The sequence below is a fragment of the Stegostoma tigrinum genome, chromosome 7 (assembly GCF_030684315.1).
Source record: "Stegostoma tigrinum isolate sSteTig4 chromosome 7, sSteTig4.hap1, whole genome shotgun sequence".
Lineage (NCBI taxonomy): Eukaryota > Metazoa > Chordata > Chondrichthyes > Orectolobiformes > Stegostomatidae > Stegostoma > Stegostoma tigrinum.
In genome coordinates, this window is record NC_081360.1 from 94679625 (window position 1) to 94700491 (window position 20867).

The following is a 20867-nucleotide window of genomic DNA, read 5'->3' on the forward strand; positions in this document are numbered from 1 at the left end:
CAGGGGATTCTCCTATAACACATGTTCTGGCAATGTGAACAGGCTATAATGCAACTGAAGAGTAGGGGAACAGTATTTGTAAAACTCAAACTTTGTATTGGTTATAATCTCCACAATGTTTAGCATTAGAAAACTGCAACAATAAAGCAGAAACACCACTGTGGGGGAATGTGCTGGTCAGTGGGTAGTGTGCTTGCCAGTGACTAAGTGCTGTTGATGTTTCTGACAGGTAAGTAATGCTCTTACCCAAGAATACATTTAATGTTGGCATTTCGGTGATGCTGTTAGCGAGTGGCTTGATATTGTTTCTGATTGGGCTTTCGCGTTCCTGGTGTTTGTAAAGTTGGTGGTTGGGATTTTCTCCAATGACTAAGTGATGCTGCTGGAGATTAGAAAATTATTCTCACCGACTAGTTTTTGCTGCTAGGGTTTGATGCTGCTGAATCGTGTTGGTGTTGAGCACTGGGTGAGATTATTCCAGGAAACGCTGGATATTGCTTTGCCCTTGTGTTCCTGCTGGAAGCTGGATGCTGTTGGTTTTATTTTGCTGTCAAAAGTGGTGGTTCAGATTTACCGCTGATAGGTGGTTAATGCTGCTGGCGATAGCAGAATGTGGCTGAGGGTTTGCTATTCGTGATCACCACTGGGTGATGATGAGTGTCATTGAAGTTTGGGTGCGAATGTACAATGTGTTGTTGGTGTGTGGGAGGCAATCCTGCTGCAGTAATAAAGAATCTGTAAATCTGCTCATTACTGTCTGCTTCTTCAAACCACGATGCTTTCAGCTGTACACTGCTCTTGCACATTATTGATTGCCTGACTTCTGTTGAATTAATAATGCTACTTGCAACTGGATGAAGGTCTGCCCCTAACCCTGCTTTTCCCACAGGCCCCATTATAAATGTAGCACAATTTTCGATAATGCGGTGTTGCACTGGAACTATCTTGCCATGGCAGAACCCCTGTAGCAGGAAAGTGCTAGAATCCAGCAGAAATATGGGATAAATAGACACCTTATTGATAGTGATCTGACTCGGCTTAGTCAGCGTGAATTTGCAAAAAGCAACTCATACTGGATGAAGAGATAGTAAGAAGTGCCGATGCTGGAGTCAGAGATAACACAATGTGGAACTGGAGGAACACTGCAGGCCAGGCAACATCAGAGGAACAGGAGAGTCTGAATGCTTCTTCAGAAGTCATTCAGTCCTCTAGCTCCACTCTGTGTTATCTCATGATTGATGAATCTTTTGAAGACATTACTCACAAAATTGATAGATGTAGTATTTTCAGATTTTCAAAAGGTTTTGGACAATGTCTCCATGGGACACTGATTAGAAAGGTTACGGCTCGTGAGATAGGATGTAATGTACTGGCATGGATTCTTGGTTGGCTGACAAACAAAACAACAATCAGAGTATATGTATCATTCTCACATGGCCAGGGCTGTGATGATTGGGGTACTACAGGCATCGATACTTGGACTTGGCCTCCAGCTGTTCACAACATATACCAATGATTTGGAGGTGGAAACCAAATGTAAAATTTCCAAATTTGAGATCACAAAAGGCTACATTGGAATGTGCATTGCCAGGGAAGTGTGGAACAGCTTTTGGAACATTGTGAACAGAGTTAGTGCATGGGCAGCGAACATGGCAAACAGTATGTAACTTGGAAAAATGTGAGCTTAGCCATTTTGTCAGGAGAATCAGATATGCAGATTATTTCTTATATGGTAAAAAAATTGTAACGTGTAAACATACAAAAAGACCTAAGTCTCCTTGTTAATAAGTCACTGAAGTCTAACATGCAGGTACAGCAAGTTATTAGGAAGGCTAATGGAATATTAGCCCTTATTGCAAGAGTAAGGTTACAGGGAACATGCAAAATTACTGTAAAAGCTTCTGTCAGTATATGAATAGAGTAAGATGAGATTAGACAAACGTATGCTCCTTATGGTCAGAAACAGGAGAAGCTATGATGGGGAACAAAGAGGTGGCAGATGAATTTATTACATAACAAAAACAGATAATGCTGAAGAAAGTCAGCAGATCTGGCAGCAGCTGTAGAGAAAAAGAAACAGAGTTATTAACATTTTCGGTCAAGTGACCTTGAATCAAAATTGAATATATATTTGGTTCTGTCTTTGCAAAGCATGACACATATAACTCAAAAATTTTGAGGAATACTGGATGTGCTGAATGGGAGGAACTGAAAGATATCAGTTTTACGAGGGAAATGACGTTGGGCAAATTGATGTGATTGAGGGCTGATAAATCCCCAAGGCCATAATAATCTACATGTACTTAAAGAATTTCCCTAGAAATGGTGGATGTGTTGGTGGTCATTTTTCAAGATTCAATAGACATTGGAACAGTTCCTATGAACTAGAGAGTAGCTAGTGGAACCCCTACTTTTTTTTAACAAGGGAAGAAAAGAGTATAGACCACATAGCCTGACATTGGTAGTGGGGAAAATGCTAGACTCTATTGTCTTGAAAGAAATTAATAGTGTACCACTTGTAAAACAATGACAGAATAAGATAGAGTCAGCATGGATTTACAAAAGGGAAATCATGCTTGACAAATTCACTGGAATTTTTCGAGGATGTAATTAATAGAGTTGACAAAGGGAGGCAGTGGAAGTGTTTTCCTTGGGCCTTCAGAAGGCTTTCAATGAGGTCCCACGAATGCAGTTAGTGTGTAACTTTAAAGTGCATGGGATTGGAGTATTGCACAAACGTGGATAGAAAACTGGATGGTCAACAGAAAGCAAGGAGGAGGAATAAACAGGTTATTTTCTGAGTGACAGGCAGTGAATGGTGGGGTACCGCAGGGGTCAGTGCTTGGACACCAGCTATTCACAAAATATATTCATGATTCGGTGAAGGAACTAAATGTTTGCAAAAAATGTCTCCAAGTTTGCAAATAGTACAAAGTTGGGTAGGAGGGTGAACTGTGAGGAATGTCCTTATTTGAGGAAGGATGTTCTGGTTGAAGATGGAACGAAACTGAGGTTTAGCAGATGAGTTTCTGGGTCAATTGAATTGATGTATATAGGGGCACTCTGTATTTGGCTCTGTAAGGTGAGTTGTACCTGAACACATTAAGTGGCCAAGATAATAAAATGTGACGCTGGATGAACACAGCAGGCCCAGCAGCATCTCAGGAGAACAAAAGCTGACGTTTCGGGCCTAGACCCGTCATCAGAGAGTGGGATGGGGTGAGGGTTCTGGAATAAATAGGGAGAGAGGGGGATGCGGACCGAAGATGGAGAGAAAAGAAGATAGGTGGAGAGGAGTGTATAGGTGGGGAGGTAGTGAGGGGATAGGTCAGTCCAGGGAAGACGGACAGGTCAAGCAGATGGGATGAGGTTCGTAGGTAGGAGATGGCGGTGCGGCTTGGGGTGGGAGGAAGGGATGGGTGAGAGGAAGAACAGGTTAGGGAGGCAGAGGCAGTTTGGACTGGTTTTGGGATGCAGTGGGTGGAGGGGACGAACTGGGCTGGTTTTGGGATGCGGTGGGGGAAGGGGAGATTTTGAAGCTGGTGAAGTCCACATTGATACCATTGGGCTGCAGGGTTCCCAAGCGGAATAGGAGTTGCTGTTCCTGCAACCTTCGGGTGGCATCATTGTGGCACTGCAGGAGGCCCATGATGGACATGTCATCTAAAGAATGGGAGGGGGAGTGGAAATGGTTTGCGACTGGGAGGTGCAGTTGTTTATTGTGAACCGAGTGGAGGTGTTCTGCAAAGCGATCCCCAAGCCTCCGCTTGGTTTCCCCAATGTAGAGGAAGCCACACCGGGTAGAGTGGATGCAGTATACCACATTGGCAGATGTGCAGGTGAACCTCTGCTTAATGTGGAAAGTCATCTTGGGGGGTGAACCTCTGCTTAATGTGGAAAGTCATCTGCCAATGTGGTATACTGCATCCACTGTACCCGGTGTGGCTTCCTCTACATCGGGGAAACCAAGCGGAGGCTTGGGGACCGCTTTGCAGAACACCTCCACTCAGTTCGCAACAAACAACTGCAACTCCCAGTCGCAAACTATTTCCACTCCCCCTCCCATTCTTTAGATGACATGTCCATCATGGGCCTTCTGTAGTGCCACAATGATGCCACCCGAAGGTTGCAGGAACAGCAACTCATATTCCGCTTGGGAACCCTGCAGCCCAATGGTATCAATGTGGACTTCACCAGTTTCAAAATCTCCCCTTCCCCTACTGCATCCCTAAACCAGCCCAGTTCGTCCCCTCCCCCCACTGCACCACGCAACCAGCCCAGCACTTCCCCTCCACCCACTGCATCCCAAAATCAGCCCAGCCTGTCTCCGCCTCCCTAACCTGTTCTTCCTCTCACCCATCCCTTCCTCCCACCCCAAGCCGCACGTCCATCTCCTACCGACTGACCTCATCCCATCTCCTTGACCTGTCCGTCTTCCCTGGACTGACCTATCCCCTCACTACCTCCCCACCTGTACTCTCCTCTCCACCTATCTTCTTTACTCTCCATCTTCGGTCCGCCTCCCCCTCTCTCCCTATTTATGCCAGAACCCTCACCCCATCCCCCTCTCTGATGAAGGGTCTAGGCCTGAAGCGTTAGCTTTTGTGCTCCTGAGATGCTGCTGGGCCTGCTGCGTTCATCCAGCCTCACATTTTATTATCTTGGATTCTCCAGCATCTGCAGTTCCCATTATCACATTAAGTGGCCCATGCCTGCTTCCAAGATGCAAGCAAAAGCGAAGCAAAACTAAACAGCTTGTTCACACAGTGAAATACAAGGGTATCTTTGAATAGAACTGCTGGAAGGTCAGTAAAAGAACGCTGTATGTTCCTATCTGAGACATTTCTGATAAAAGGATGCCTTAGGGCAGATAAATGACCAATTCCAGCTTTATTAGTGAAAGGATGATTGTCACACTAAATTAACAACATCAGGATTAAGTCCTTAAGCAGCTGCAAGGATAGCAGCTAAAGTTATTTTGCAGCAAATAGTTGCTTCTTTGAAGCTACCTGCAATATTAAATAGTTTCTAGCTGAAAATGTTGTAACCATAGAAGTTGGTTTCAATGCATAATCAGAATATAATGCAAGCCTTAAAGAAACATTAAAGCTTAGATGCGAAAGTTAACTAGCCTTAGGAGATACCTTCGTTTATACCCTGAACAAGATAGATTGCTCACAACCCATAAATTACAAAATTCTAACAGTAGAAGTAGTTGTATAACATTACACTTTATAATTAGCTTAATAACAGAAGTTAACTTTACAGCAATTAGTTAAAATGAACTACCTTTTTATTTTAACATTACGTAATTGGGACAGTGGGAAGTATTAGCGGAATAGCTGACTTTGATAAACCTCATGTAGTACAATCAATGATACAATTCACACTGTCCTTAGATATAAGAAGCCTGAGACAGACATGCAGGAATGCAGCCAGTCAGCTTTTGGAATGTGAATGAATAGGATGCATTGAAAGATCCCATGGCGTAGAGAGAAGACCATGGGAACCTGGGGCTGTCCATGGAATGCCATTATTGATTAGGTGACTCACAGGATTGGGTGTGTGGGAAGGACAGTGACTGTGCTGTATTTGTTCACTGTAACAAAGTGTATAAAACGCTGTATTTTCACTGTAAAAATCAGACTGTGTCATTAATCTCCCTTCCAATTTGGGGAAGATTCTTTGGCCCTCTCCCTGCATCAACCTGTTTCTGCTTGAATAAACATCTTCCACTCACCTGAATCCTGCCTGCCTCCTGAGGTTTCTTCCCCAGCTGGACAAAACACTCCAACAACTTTTTCTTTTATTCATTAATGGGATGTCGGCATCACTGGGCAGGCAAAATTTATTGTCCATCCCTAATTTTCCAGAGGCCAATTCAGAGTCAACCACATTGCTGTGGGTCTGGAGTCACATGTAGGCCAGACCAAGTAAGGGTGGCAGTTTCCTTCCCTAAAGGACATGAGTGAGTCACATGGATTTTATTTTCCCCTGAGAGTCGACAATGGATTCACTGGCATCATTAGATTCCTAATTCCAGAGATTTATTCCATTCAAATTCCACCATCTGCCGTGGCGGGATTCAAACCCAGGTCCCCAGAATCTTATCTGGATCTCTGGATTAACAATCCAGTGATAATACCACTGTCCCATCACCTCACCATAAGAAGAGATGCAGAAGAGAGACTATATCAGTTTGAACTGTATCCACTGCAGTTCAGGAAAATGAGAGGGATCTCACAGTAGCCCCTAAAATTCTAACAGGACTAGACAGGGTAGGCATAGAAAGCGTAGTCCTAATGATCAGGCAGTCCAGAGCATGGGGTCACATTCTGAGAATACGTGATTGGCTATTTAGGAGGAAGAGGAGAAATATCTCAACTCAGAGAGAGGGGCTGAAGAACTAAAAGAATCAAAAGATGTGGAGGTAACGGAAGAACAGTGTACTGAGTCGGATCATCTGCCATGGTCATACTGAATGGCGGTTCAGGCTCAAAGGGCTGAATGGGCTACTCTTGCTCTATGTTTCTCTGATTTGAATACAGGGGTAGTGAATTCTTGCTGCATTTGTACAGGAGCTTGGTTAGACTGCAACTGGAGTACTGTTACAGTTATGGCCTCTTTATTTCAGGAAATATGCTATTGCCATAGGGAGAGTGCAGAAAAAAAAAATTCTCTATATTTGTTTCCAGGATGGTAGGACAGTATTATGAAGAGGGGTTGAGCACATGTATTCTCTAGAGTTTTAAAGATTGAGAAGAGGTCTCATTGAAATTTACAAAATACTTAAAGGAGCAGATTTGAGGCAAATATTTCCTCAATTTGGAGAGTATAGATCAAGGGGGCATAAGTTAAAAGTTAAAGGGATGTCACTTAGGTCTGAGATGAATAGAATTATTTTACTCAGACGGTCATGAACCTTTGGAATTCTCGACCTCAGAAGGTTGTGGAAGTTCAATTTCTGAGTACGTTTAAGGTATAGATGATCCGACTCAGTACACTGTTCTTCCGTTACCTCCACATCTTTTGATTCTTTTAGTTCTTCAGCCCCTCTCTCTGAGTTGAGATATTTCTCCTCTTCCTCCTAGAACACAGAACATTACAGCGCCGTACAGGCCCATCGGCCCTTGATGTTGCGCTGACCTGTGAAACCAATCTGAAGCCCATCTAACCTACACTATTCCATTATCATCCATATGTTTATCCAATGACCATTTAAATGACCTTAAATTTGGTGAGAAATCAAATTTCTGATTACCAGTGGTGTACGAAGTTCTGAAGATGTCCTGAGCTTATGACTTTGAAATGTTTAATCGGCCATGATTGTATTGAATGGCAGGGCAGACTCATAGGGTTGAATGGTCTAGTCCTTTTCCTAATCACCTTTCTTTTCAACAAAGTCTGTAGCAAGCATTAAGCATGGTGCAACTGATTCCATCAAGAATTCGTGGCTAATGAAAGGAACATGGGAATGGATTAAACACAATTACACTTCGTTCATCAGAGGACAGGAGAGATGAATAGACCCTTCAATGTCTTTCTCTTTGTGGCCAGAAGGAGCCCAAGTACCTCCTTCATCACAACACCCCTTGGTCTTTTTTCTAATTCATCTATGGGACGTGGGATTCATTGGCTGGTCAGCACTTATTGATATCCCTAGATGCCTGTAAAAATGTGATGGTGAGCTGTCTTCTTGAACCATTACAGTCCATTTATTGCACACCCATTCGGGAGGGAATTCCAGAGTTAACGTTTCAGGTCCGTTGACCTTTCCTCAGAACAGATGGTGGCTGAGAAAATGTCAGTTTATATGCAGAAAATAGGGAGGTGTGTGGGGTAGGGGGTAAATGATGGGGTAGAGCCCAAAGAGAGAGAAAGACAGTTGGCTCTCTGATGAAGGGTCTAGGCCAGAAACGTCAGCTTTTGTGCTCCTGAGATGCTGCTTGGCCTGCTGTGTTCATCCAGCCTCACATTTTATTATCTTGGACTGACATAGGAGTTGCTAACGATTGGGCTGGGAGGGTGAATAGTTGTTAATGGGGGTTGTTACTGACTAACAACAGGGGGGTGTGTAGTGGCAGTAACAAGGCTTGGTGTGTGGGATGGGGGCTGGGACATGGGAGAGCTTAGGCCCTAAAATTATTGAACTCAATATGGAGTCCGGAGGGCTGTAGGACCAGATGCTGCCAGACCGGCTGAGCTTTTCCAGCAACTTTGTTTTTGTTCCTGATTTACAGCATCCGCAGTTCTTTTGTTTTTTTTTTAGTCAATAGTGTTAGTTTGGAAACCTTTACTATAGCAGTTGAACATCTGCCGCCAAACTTGCAACCATATTGCTCCTCTTAAAGTCACTTTTGGGAATAAAGTTGGAAATATTTTAGTTGCAAAAATGCCATTGACCAAGGCACCTGATTTTCAGATGGCTGCAGTGGAGCTTTTACATTCATGTCAAAGCAAGGAATTAGGCCATGCTTCCATTAGCTTGGCAGGAAGCACCATGCCGGATTTACCACTGCACACAGAGGGGATGCTGAATGTGGTGATTCTAATATCATCATTGACAGCTCGGCTACAAGCATCAAAAGAAAATGAAATGACCTTATCAGGCTCCTGTAGTTAGGCTTCTATTTATGTCTCTGCATTTAGGCAATAGCACACAATTTCCCCTGCACAACTCATCCTTTCCTCCATACTTTCACCAAGCCTCTCTGCCAATTATAAGTGGATACTTTAATGTAAATCATTCTGCAAATCATACACACACACAGACACAGACACAGACACACAGACACACACACACAGACACAGACACACAGACACACAGACACAGACACACACACAGACACAGACACAGACACACACACACAGACACAGGCACACAGACACACACACACACACGGACACACAAACTCAACATGAGTGCACTTACATGCAGTTGGTAAATTGTCTATATGCAATTCTTTCAGAGATTTTTTTCCTTCTTCATAATTCAGAACAAGATTATTATAAACGTTAGTAAGTTTATAACATGTTGCTCAGAGAATAGGTCAGTTGCATTGCATCATGTAACATTTCACTTCAGTGCAATTAAAAACTGTTGTTACGGTAAGAGAAGACTTCAAGTTGTTTTAAATTTGTTATAATATTCACATTATCTAAGCTTCCAAGATGATCTTTCAGACTGACATTAATAAGTTTAACTACATTACAATCGCAAACATCTGAAGTTGAGAATAATTTTGAATTGGTTAAGAATCATTACTGAATCAAGATGGTTCAGGTAAATCACGTTTATGCGAAATTTCAGTTCATGAATGCAAAAAGATTTACTATTTCAGAAAAAAATGTCACAGTACCATTTATCTTTGCCAGCATCGCAGTTACAGTGGTACTTGGTATCCAAGCAGCTCTCCTCCAATCCGCAGGCACATTTCTGAATGCCTGGTGACGAACCTCCCCAGTAAGTTTGCTTCTCGTTGGTCCTCCCGATCCACCAGGTCAATGGTGCGCCATCTGAAAGAAACTTGGAAATATTACTAAGGTGAAACTGTCAAGACTACTGGATTCTTCCATGAATAAACTTATTTCTAACATCATGGAGGAATTTCTACGTTCATGAGGATGAGAGCGAACAGTGCTGAGAAAGAAAAGAACACACCATAGGTATGTCTGTCTCTCTCTCTAATGAGAGAACAGACCAATGGTCCTGTATGAATGTGACAGCTGGAGATTTTGAGAATTTTATTTGAGAGGGTGAATAACTCCCTTATTGTTTGACTTAATAAGGCAAACTAATAAAGATATTGAGAGATACAGAAAAACACAAACAAATGCGGATACTGGAAATCAGAAGCAAAAACAGCAATTGCTCAGAAAATTCATAAGGTCTGGCAGTATCTGTGGAGAGAGTGCATAGTTAACATTTCGGATCCAGTGACCCTTCTTCTGACCTTTTTTTGACAAATACCTTGTCAACATCAAGAGTGAAAGTAATTACTGTGAACAAGTAGAAAGATTAGAACGGAATCCTGTCGGAGCCAGGACAGAACTTCTTCAAGATAGAAAGGATATGGCAATGAGTTATACATGAAGCAAAACAAAACTCAAAGAACTGCAGATGCTGGAAATTGGAAACAAAAACAGAAATAGCTGGGAAAACTCTGAGAGAGGGTCACTGAACTCATGTTGTTATCTCAGCTTTCTCCCCACAGATCCTGCCAGGCCTGCTGAGATTTCCAAAGAGATTGAGAGACACTGGAGTAATTCAATCACTTACGCTGGCTGACAACACAAGCTGTCTACCTGAAAGGCTAAAGCATAGTAAAATATTGATTGGAGGTGTACATGAAGGTTAAAAACAGTCTCATTATACAGAGATAGTAGGAACTGCCAATGCTGAAGTCTGAGGTAATAAGGTGTGGAACTGGATGAACACAGCAGGCCAGGCAGCATCAGACGACCAGGAAAGCTGACTTTTTGGGTCTGGGTTCTTCTTCAGAAATGTGTCCCCAGTTACAATGACCTTATGACCTCAATCGTTGTGAGTACATGTCCAATTCATGGTAATACCAGGCAAGTCAGATTTCTAACAGGAACCTGGTAGAGTAGATCATCATTTTTCTGTGATTTCTACAACCAACATTATCATTTATCAAAATCAAGCACACACTGTTACAGTCTTTAAACAATAACTTACAAGGAAAATTTATCAACAGCAATGTGGATAAACAAAGAAAAGAGAAATGAAAAACCGAAAGAACTGTGAATGCTGTAAATCAGGAACAAGAACAGAAGCTGCTGAAAAAGCTCAGCAGGTCTGGTAGGATCTGTGAAGAAAAAAATCAGAGTTAATGTTTTTGGTCTGGTGGCCCTTCCTCAGGAAAAAGAAAAAGTATTTTTCCTTATAAGATGCTTCAAAAGATTATTAAACACGCAGTAGAAATAACTCAAGCATGGCACAATTTACAACTATTGTTGCATTTCCAAAGACATCCAGCACTTTACACACACCTCCCTCTGTGTGAAAAAGTTGCCCCTTGTGTCCTTTTTCAATCTTGTCCCTCTCACTTTAACCTATACCCTCTAGTTACAGATTCCTTTGCCCGTGGGGGGGAAAAATCATTAGCTATTCATTTTTACCAATGGCCCTCATGATTTTATAAATTTCTATAAGATCAACCATCTAGACTCTAATGTTCCTGGGGAGAAAGTCCCAGTCTATCTTTGTCAGTCAAACCTTCGAGTCCTGGCAACATCCTTGTAAATTCTTTCTGTATCTTTGTAACTTAATAACATCCATCCCGAAGTGATTGTCATGAGGTCAGCCAGGTGAGCCTCATTGCATATGAGTTCCCTGATTGGGGATGTTATCCTCGTCCGATCAGGGCGCCCTGGCTGACAGATATAAGCAGGAGTTTCAGGGATTCTGTTCACTCTGAGAGCTGACTGTGAGGATGGGGGCTCAATGTCAAAGACTCTCCACGTGTTAATACAGGGTGATTTGGTGATGGGATACTTGCTCTGTGAAGCTATTTCACTTACTATAGCAGGCTGACCTGTATTGTACACAGTATTCTAAAAGTGGCCTCACTAATGCCTTGAACAAACGCAACATGATGTCCCAACTCCTATGTTCAACGCTCTGACCAATGAAGGCATTTAGAAATCATTTGGAATACCAGCTGATCAGAAATGGATAGCGGTCCATGAGGTGACAGTTCCATCTGAGTTTAGATAATGACACTTTACAAACTGGTTGAGAACATTCTGAGGCAAGGCACTTTAATATCAGGAAAATACAGATTAAAATTTTATTCATCCGAAATACAAAAAAAAAGCTACTCTTGCTGGCAGCAAGTCGGAAACTTCCGACCATTATTTAAATCTGCCCCCTTAATTCAGTATAACAAAGTGTAGAGCTGGATGAACACAGCTACTTGGATGCTACTTGGCCGGCTGTGTTCATCCAGCTCAATACTTTGTTATCTCAGATTCTCCAGCATCTGCAGTTCCTATTAACCCTTCATTCAGTGCCAGCTTTCAAAGAATCATTTTGCCAAGGTCTAAATAGTTTGTGTGGCACCCGTACTGAAAACTGAGAGTGGGAATCCATATCTTTTAAGAATTAAACAATAAGATTTCTTGAGGTGATGTTTTTGGAAAAATTACATCGAAAGTGATAGTGAAGAAGTTAGTTTTTGTTACAGGATTTGGAGTATCCAATGAAACACAATTTTATGTCCTAAACATCTAAAGAAGTAATGAATAGTTGTTTGAGATGAAAACAACTTACATCCTCAGCTTACCAAGTGTCAAGGAACTTTAAAAACTTACTTCAATAAATCTTGAAAATAATAATTATGGTTCCTTTTCAAGAATCTTGTACTGATTGGGATAAATAAATCCCCTTATTACTGTTTGCCATTAAGGATGACAGTATTAGGGAGATTGGACAAACACAATTTTTGATAACTCTGATTTATTTAAAATATGTTTGCAAATACCATTGACCAATACAGCCAAAGAAAATCTCAGGTTTAGTAACCGCAGGTGGATTTTATCAATGTAAAGGTATACTGTTGCATGAAAAATGAATAGAACAGCATATCCTTCACTGCCAGTTGTTCCAGGCTTCCTTCTCACAGGGAAAAAGATGGGTGCTTTAATGATGGAAGTAAGAGCTGAGCACTCATGTGCTAAAAGTAAACCATCAACTAAAGAATGTTCCCTTGACCTTAGAGATACAGTTCAATGTTGTAAATATAAATATGCATCTATGAAATAAAATGTTCAGCCATGCTTCTGGGCCAGCACTTATTGCCTGACATTATTTGTCCTCAAGAAAGAGCTGCCTTCTTGAATCACTGCAGTCAAATGCAACAGCAACTTATCAATGATTAATTGATAAGAGATTAGAGTTGATGAGAGGGAGCCAGTGGATGTGGTTTATTTGGACTTTCAGAAGGCTTTTAACAAAGTTCTACATTAAAGATGAGTGAAAATGAAAGCACACGGGATTGGGAGTAGTGCATTGAGATGCATAGAAAACTTGTTGGCAGATGGGAAAAGAGTAAGAATAAACTGAGATAACAAAGTGTGGATCTGGATGAACACAGCAGGCCAAGCGGAGTCTTTTCTGATGTAGGGTCTAGGCCTGAAATGTCAGCTTTTGTGCTCCTAAGATGCTGCTGGGCCTGCTGTGTTCATCCAGCTCCACACTTCGCTATCTCGAATTCTCCACCATCTGCAGTTCCCATTACCTCTGATAGGAATAAACTGAAATCTTTCTGAATGTGTATGTATGACAGAAGCAGTATTATGTGGATTAATGTGAAGTTATCCATTTTTGGAGGAAAATCAGGCAGCAGATTATTATCAGAATGGCTATAAATTGAGAGAGAGGATTGTATCTCCAGACATCAGTCACCGAAGATAAGCATTGAGATGCAGTAGGTGGTAAAGAAGGCAAATGGCACATGGGACTTCATAGTGACAGGATTCGTGTACAGGAGCATGAATGCCTTGCTGCATTTGTTCAGAGCTTTGGCGATACCACACCTGGAGTGATACTGAGTATGGTTTTGTTCTCCTTACCTGAGGAAGGATATCCTTGCTAAAGAGGGAGTGCAGCAAAAAGCTCACTAGACTGATTCTTGAGATGGCAGGGCTGATGCATGAGGAGAGCTTGAATCGGTTAGGATTATCTTCACTGGAGTTCAGAAGAATAAGCGAGGTCTCATTGAAATCTATAAAGCTCAAATTGGATTAGGTAGGATAGGTACAGGAAGGATGCTTCTGATGTTAGGTCAGTCCAGGACCAGAAGTCACAGTCTCATGACAAACTATTTTGGACTGAGATGAAGAGAAATTTCTCCACCAGGAGAGTAGTGAACCAATGGATTTCACTTCCCCAGAAAGTAATCAAGACCAAGGCATTGTATCATTCCAAGGAGGAGTTGGATGTAGCACTTGAGGCTGAAGGGATCATAGAATCATAGAATCCCTACAGTGTGGAACAAGTCCACACCAAACCTAACAGCAACCCACCCAGATCCATCCCCCTATAGCCAACCTAATCTACACACCCCTGAACACAATGGGCAATTTAGCATGACCAATCCACCTAGCCTGCACATCTTTGGACTGGAAGAAAACCAGAGCACCCAAAGGAAACCAATGTAAACATAGGGAGAACATGCAAATTCCACACAGATAGTCACCCAAGGGCGGAATTAAACCTGGGTCCCTGGAGCTATGAGGCAATAGCGCTAACCACTGAGCCACCATACCACCCAAATATGGGGGAAAAGTAGAAACAAGTTACTGAGTTGGATGATCAGCCATGATGATAAGGCTGAATGGCTTACTCCTGCTCCTATTTTCCACTTCTCTATCCAAAGGCCAGTGAAGAGTTATGCAATCATGTTGTGCATATCAATAACTTGGTTATGTTCAGCCAGACCTCAGGAAAACATTTACAACACATGAACAAATTGTTTTATTGTTTACAGAGCCAAAATGGCTTAAATTTGGACAAAAGTAAATTTGTCAGAGCACAGGTACATGCATTTGGGCTGCACCAAAACTAAAAGAGAAATCTTATCGTATGTCAGTTCTGATGGATTCCATCAGAAATTTGTTCCAAGTTTCAGAACTGTGCTCTCTCTTCTGAAAAGTTTGTTCGACATTTCAGACAATTCTTATGTATTATTGCTTTTGCTTTTCATTTTTGGCTGATAAACTTTTGTGCTGTCTTGTTAGTACATTAGGCAGCTTTTTGTGAATTTATTTAGTGGTAAGTAAAAAGAAAAATGAAAACTCTGGACATCAAAGGCTGGTCTCAAATTTAGATTGGTCTTAGAATCCCTATAGTGTGGAAGCAGGCCACTCAGCTCATCAATTCCACACCAATGCTCAGAAAAGCATCCCACCAAGACCCACTCCGCTATGCCCATAACCCTGCATTTACCGTTGCTCATCCACCTTGCCTGTACACGATTGGGAATTGAGCATGGCCAAAGCACATCTTTGGTCTGCGGGAGGAAACAGGAGCACCCAGAGGAAACTCTTGCAAACACAGGGAGAATGTGCAAACTCCACACAGTCACCTAAAGCAGGAATCAAACCTGGATCCCTTGTGCTATGAAGCAGCAGCGTGAACCATTGAGTCACTGCACCTCCCCGATAGTATTATTTGCTGGGAGTGTAACAGTTTAAAGCATTAATATTAATATGTAAAATGAATAGTCTATGTAATCAGTGATATAGATCATGCATTGGGAGTAATGGATTAAATTTTGCCATGACATTTAAAGGAATGTAATCGATGATCCCTTTGCTGATCTACCCCATTTAGAGACATGCTCCTGCAAACAAGTACTTCACATAGCAAATAATCTTGTATTCCCCCGAATTAGATTTGCTGATTTAGTGCCAAGCACTTCCCTTACCCAGATTCTTGCCTGACTTCATGCCAATGCATCTACAGAGACTTAATTGGCAGAGCCTCAACTTATTTCACTCGGAACCTTTTGCACTTGCTAATGTCAGGAGACTCATTCCATCTGTCTGGTTTCACAACCTAGATACCAGAGGTAAAAGGGACAATGTTCCAAGTCTCCAAAACACCCACTCCCCACAATTGTTCATTCTTGGCATGTCAGCCAATTAGCCACCTTTGAGAGGTTTCAGAATTAGCATTTCTGTCATTAACTTAGCCTCTAAATATCACTAAAAATTCATGCTTTTGTAATTAAAAGCAGAACTTGCTGGCAACCAATTATATTCTGCAACAGATTTTAACTACTTATTCAATCTGTTCTCCTGGCAGTGAAAACCAATTAATTTGCATTCTCTCACACTCACACAAAAAAAACAGCAACAGCTCTAAGGTGAAATCTTTGCCGAGTTTCAACCACTCATTTCTCATGGAAATTCCCTTCGCACACTGCGAAGATGATGCACAAACGATCGTGTCCAAAATAATTGGATTTCTCACTTAAAATCACTTGGTGTTTTATTCACTAGGGCAATTTTCATTTCATCAAAAGACTTTTCATTCTCTTTAGTGAGATATCTGCTCTGTGGCTTCAGTCATCCTTTCTTTGAAAGGCTCATCAGAAATATAACCAAAATCCATTTGGTTCAGTGGTGTGCCATACTTCAATATTTTCTTGTCACTTAAAGTGCTGATTCTGATGAAAATCAACGGCCAGGGTGTTTTTTTGTTTTCATTGTGTCTACTTCAAGTGAGAATTCAACCTTCCATTTGACAACCACATCAAAACACACTTGGGTAAAGACTGACAAAACAATCTTGTCAAGTTTATAACAGGCTGGATTTTTTTGATGGGCGAAGTGCTGCGGAATGTCATTGGATTTGGGACAACTAACAGCCCCAGTGGCAGAGGTGGCATAAAAATAAGTGGGCAGGTAGGTGGTGAGGAGGACACACAGAGTCAGCTGAGGGAGTTGGATGGGCTAAGCGAGTGGAAGAAATCTTGGCACATGGAATATAATGTGGGAAAATGTGAAGCAATGCATCTTGACAGGAAGAATAGAGGAGTTGAACATGATTTAAATGAAGAATGCTGCAGAAAGGTATGGAACATAGGAACGGGAGAAGGCCCTTCAGTTCTTCTAGCCTGTGTCGCCAGTCAATAAGATCATGGTAAATCTGTAACGTCACTCCATGTATCTGTGTTTGGTCCAAATCCCTAAATATCTTTGTTTAACAAAAAATTATCTAACTCCGATTTACAATTAACAACTGGTCCAACATCCACTGCTGTTTTTGCAAGAGAATTCCAAGCATCTATCATCCTTTGTGTATAGAAGTGCTTCCTAAGATTTGACAGGCTTGATCTATTCTGAATCCATTCTTGTTCACCCCAATTAACTGAACATTTTCAAGGTTTTCAGTAACTCCGTCTTTGATTATAGGCTCCAACAATTTCCTCACTAGAATTGTTAGGCTAAGGTGTTTGTAATTCCCCAGTTTTCCTCATTTACCCTTCTTAAAAAGCAGAGTAATATAAATAATTTTCCAATCCATACAGATGACTCCTGGATCTAGGGTACACTGAAAGCTTATGATAGTTGGGGCATCTGCAATGTGCTCCCCTACTTCCTTTAATACTCATAATGGAAATGGTTGGGCTTCAGGGATTTGTTGCTCTTGAATTCCAATAATTTCCTCAATACTGATGTTTTACTTCCATCAATTTTACTCAGTCCCTGTTCCAAACCCACTATCATGTTCCCCGGGACTTCTGGTAAGCTGTCATCCTTTTCTAATGCAAATATGGAGGCAAAGTAACTGTTCAACATATCTGCCACTTGGATGGAGATGCGGCTTGGGGTGGGAGGAAGGGATGGGTACTCCTGCAGTGCCACAATGATGCCACCCGAAGGTTGTAGGAACAGCAAGTCATATTCCGCTTGGGAACCCTGCAGCCCAATGGTATCAATGTGGACTTCTCCAGCTTCAGAATCTCCCCTTCCTCCACCGTATTCCAAAACCAGCCCAGTTTGTCCCCTCCCCCCACTGCACCACACAACCAGCCCAGCTCTTCCCCTCCACCCACTGCATCCCAAAACCAGTCCAGCCTGTCTCTGCCTCCCTAACCTGTTCTTCCTCTCACCCATCCCTTCCTCCCACCCCAAGCCACACCTCCATCTCCTACCTACTAACCTCATCCCACCTCCTTGACCTGTCCGTCTTCCCTGGACTGACCTATCCCCTCCCTACCTCCCCACCTATACTCTCCTCTCCACTTATCTGCTTTTCTCTCCATCTTCGGTCTGCCTCCCCCTCTCTCCCTATTTATTCCAGAACCCTCACCCCATCCCCCTCTCTGATGAAGGGTCTAGGCCCGAAACGTCAGCTTTTGTGCTCCTGAGATACTGCTGGGCCTGCTGTGTTCATCCAGCCTCACATTGTATTATCTAGCATATAATATGATGAAGGGCAGTAGGAAACAAGATAATTAGGAAGCTCACAAAGACCAACATTGGGCAACAAGAATAAACAAGGAGGGAGAAGATTAAGTATGAGGGTAAGATAGCCAGTAATATAAAGGAGGACTATAAGAGTTTCTTTCAATATATGAAGGGCATAAGTGGACACTGGATCACTGGAAAATGAAGGTGGAGACTTAATAATAGGGAACAAGGAAATGGCTGAGAAACTGAATAATTACTTTGCATCAGTCTGCATGGTGGAAGACACGGGTAATAGCTCAAAAATTCAAGAGTGTAGGGGGCAGAGCTGAGTCTGGTGGCAACGATCAAGGAAAAGGTGCGAGAAAAAACTGAACATCCTGAAGGTGGATCAGTAACCAGGACCAGATGGACTGCACCCCAGATTTCTAAAGGAGATAGTGGAATCGTTAGTGGTGATCTTTCAGGAATTGCTCAAGACAGGGAGGTTACCATTTGCAAAATAGGACAAAGTCAGCATGGTTTCATCAAGGGAAAGTCATGCCTGAAAAATCTGCCAAAATTCTTTGAGGAAGTAATAAGTAGGTTAGACCAAGGAGAGCCAATAGATGTTATCTACCTGGACTTCAAGAGGTCTTTGATAATGTACCACACAGGAGACTGCTGAGGAAGATAAGGCCCCATGGTGATAGAGGCAAGGTGCTAGCATGGATAGAAGATTGGCTGTCTGGCAGAAAGCAGAGAGTAGGGATAAAGGGGTCTTTCTATTAATGGCAGCCAATGACAAGTGGTGTTCCGCAAGGGTCAGATTGGGACCACAGCTTTTCACTTTGTACATTAATGATCGAGATGAAGGGACTGTGGACATTCTGGCTAAGTTTGCAGATGATACAAAGATAGGTAGAGGGGCAGGTAGTATTGAGGAGGTGGCCAGGCTGCAGAAGGACTTAGACAGGTTAGGAGAGTGGACAAAGAAGTGACAGGTGGAATGCAATGTGGGAAAGTGTGAGGTCATGCATTTTGGTAAGAAGAATAGAGGCATAGATTATTTTCTAAATGGGGAGAAAATTCCAAAATCTTCAGTACACAAAGAGACTTCGAAGTTCTAGTCCAGGATTGTCTCAAGGTGAACTTACAGGTTGAGTGAATAGTTAGGAAGGCAAATGCGAATGTTGGCATTTATTTTGAGAGGGCTTGAATATAAGAGCAGGGATGTAATTCTGAGGCTTTGATCAGCCACATTTGGAGTATTGTGTGCAGTTTTGGGCACCATATCTCGGGAAGGCCCTGAAATGGGTTCAGAGGAGGCTCACAAGATTGATCCCAGGAATGGAAAGCTGAACATATGAGGAATGCTTGAGGACTCTGGGTCTATACTTGATAGAGTTTCGAAGGATGAGGGGGGGATCTAATTGGCACTTGCAGAATACTGAATGGCCTGGACACAGTGGATGTTGGAAAGATGATTCCACTGGTTGGAGTGACTGGAACCCAAGGGCACAGCCTTAGAGTAAAGGGAAGACCTTTTCGGTCGGAGATAAGGAGAAACATCTTCAGCCAGAGACTGGTAAATCTATGGAATTCACAGAAGGCTGTGGAGGCCAGGTCATTCAGTATACTTAAGACAGAGATGGATAGATTCTTGACTGTCAAGGGGATCAAGGGTTATGGGGAGAAAGTGGGAGAATGGGGTTGCAAAACTTATCAGCCATGATTGAATGGTGGAGCAGACCCGATGGGCTGAATGATCTAACTTCTGCTCCGACACCTTGTGGTCTTATGGAATAGTGTAAAAGGTTTTGAACACTTATCTAAGGAAGGATGAACTGGCTTTGTAGGCAGTGCAGAGAAAGTTCACTCAGCTGGTATCTGGTATGGAAGGGCTGTCTTATGGGGAGAGGTTGAGGCGGTTGGGCATGTACACATTGGAGGTTAGAAAAACGTGAGGTGACCTTTGTGCAATATACAAGATTCTAAGTGGGCTTGAGAGGGTAGATGTGGACTGTTGTTCCCCTTGTGAGACAGCCTACGACCAGACAGCATAACCTCAACATAAGCAGTCTTCCATTTAAGATGACAAGGCATTTCCTCCATCAGAGAACAGTAGATCAGTGAAATTCTTTACTGCACAGGCTGTCAAGGTGGGGTCATTAACTATGTTCAAGACTGCGACAGACAGACATTTATTCCTAAAAGGAATCTAGGGGTTGTGGGGAAAAGACAGAAAAGTGGAGTTGAGGATTATCATATCATCCATGGTCTCAGCAAATGGCAGAACAGAATTAATTGACTACATGGGCTTTCTCCTACCTACAGTTGATGTTCTTAATACTGAGCTGGTATAATCACTGGAATCAAACTGAGAAATGGAGGAGTTTGCTGTGTCACCAGAATATCTAGCAGGCTCTGAGGTGATTCTTTATCTATTCACCCAAGTGAAAGCCTCAGTTGGATTTTCTGAACAATGCTGGTACATTCTGAATAAACCTACAAATCAGAGCTATGTCTTTAAGTTGAACCACATGTGGTATTGTAGTCTTGTATTAAGAGATCATTGATTCGTGGATCAGGGTCCACATGGTCATAAACAAAATAAGCAAGTAAACACTGACTCATATAATATTTAAAATATAACGCATATTTGCATATCGTCTATTTCAGTCTAACTTTATGGCTCTCTGGCTTCTTAAAGCCACAAATTTAATTCTGAAATTCATTGATTCCCACCAAGCTGTATTTTGTTAGGATTGACATAAAATTCACAGCTCGCACTTCAAGACATAAACAGCTTATGTTTGAGAATATCAACTAAATGACAGTCAGCTGTTCTTTAATTAGCTACATGGAGTTGACCTTTGTTTTAAAAATGTCTTGTTCTCTATTAATGCCTCGTGAATCCTTGATTCTGAAATTGTAGATGTTGA

At 42.2% G+C, this 20867-nt stretch overlaps 1 protein-coding gene across 2 annotated transcripts in view; it reads right to left on the reverse strand.

Annotated features, from left to right (window-relative positions):
- Positions 1 to 20867, reverse strand: part of LOC125454249 (contactin-associated protein-like 5) — a 974390-nt gene that overhangs the window by 305130 nt on the left and 648393 nt on the right. For both annotated transcript variants that reach the window (XM_059647525.1, XM_048534833.2), the window contains one exon: positions 9360 to 9516. In XM_059647525.1, the coding sequence (XP_059503508.1) occupies positions 9360 to 9516 (157 nt within the window). The remainder of the gene's footprint in view (positions 1 to 9359; positions 9517 to 20867) is intronic.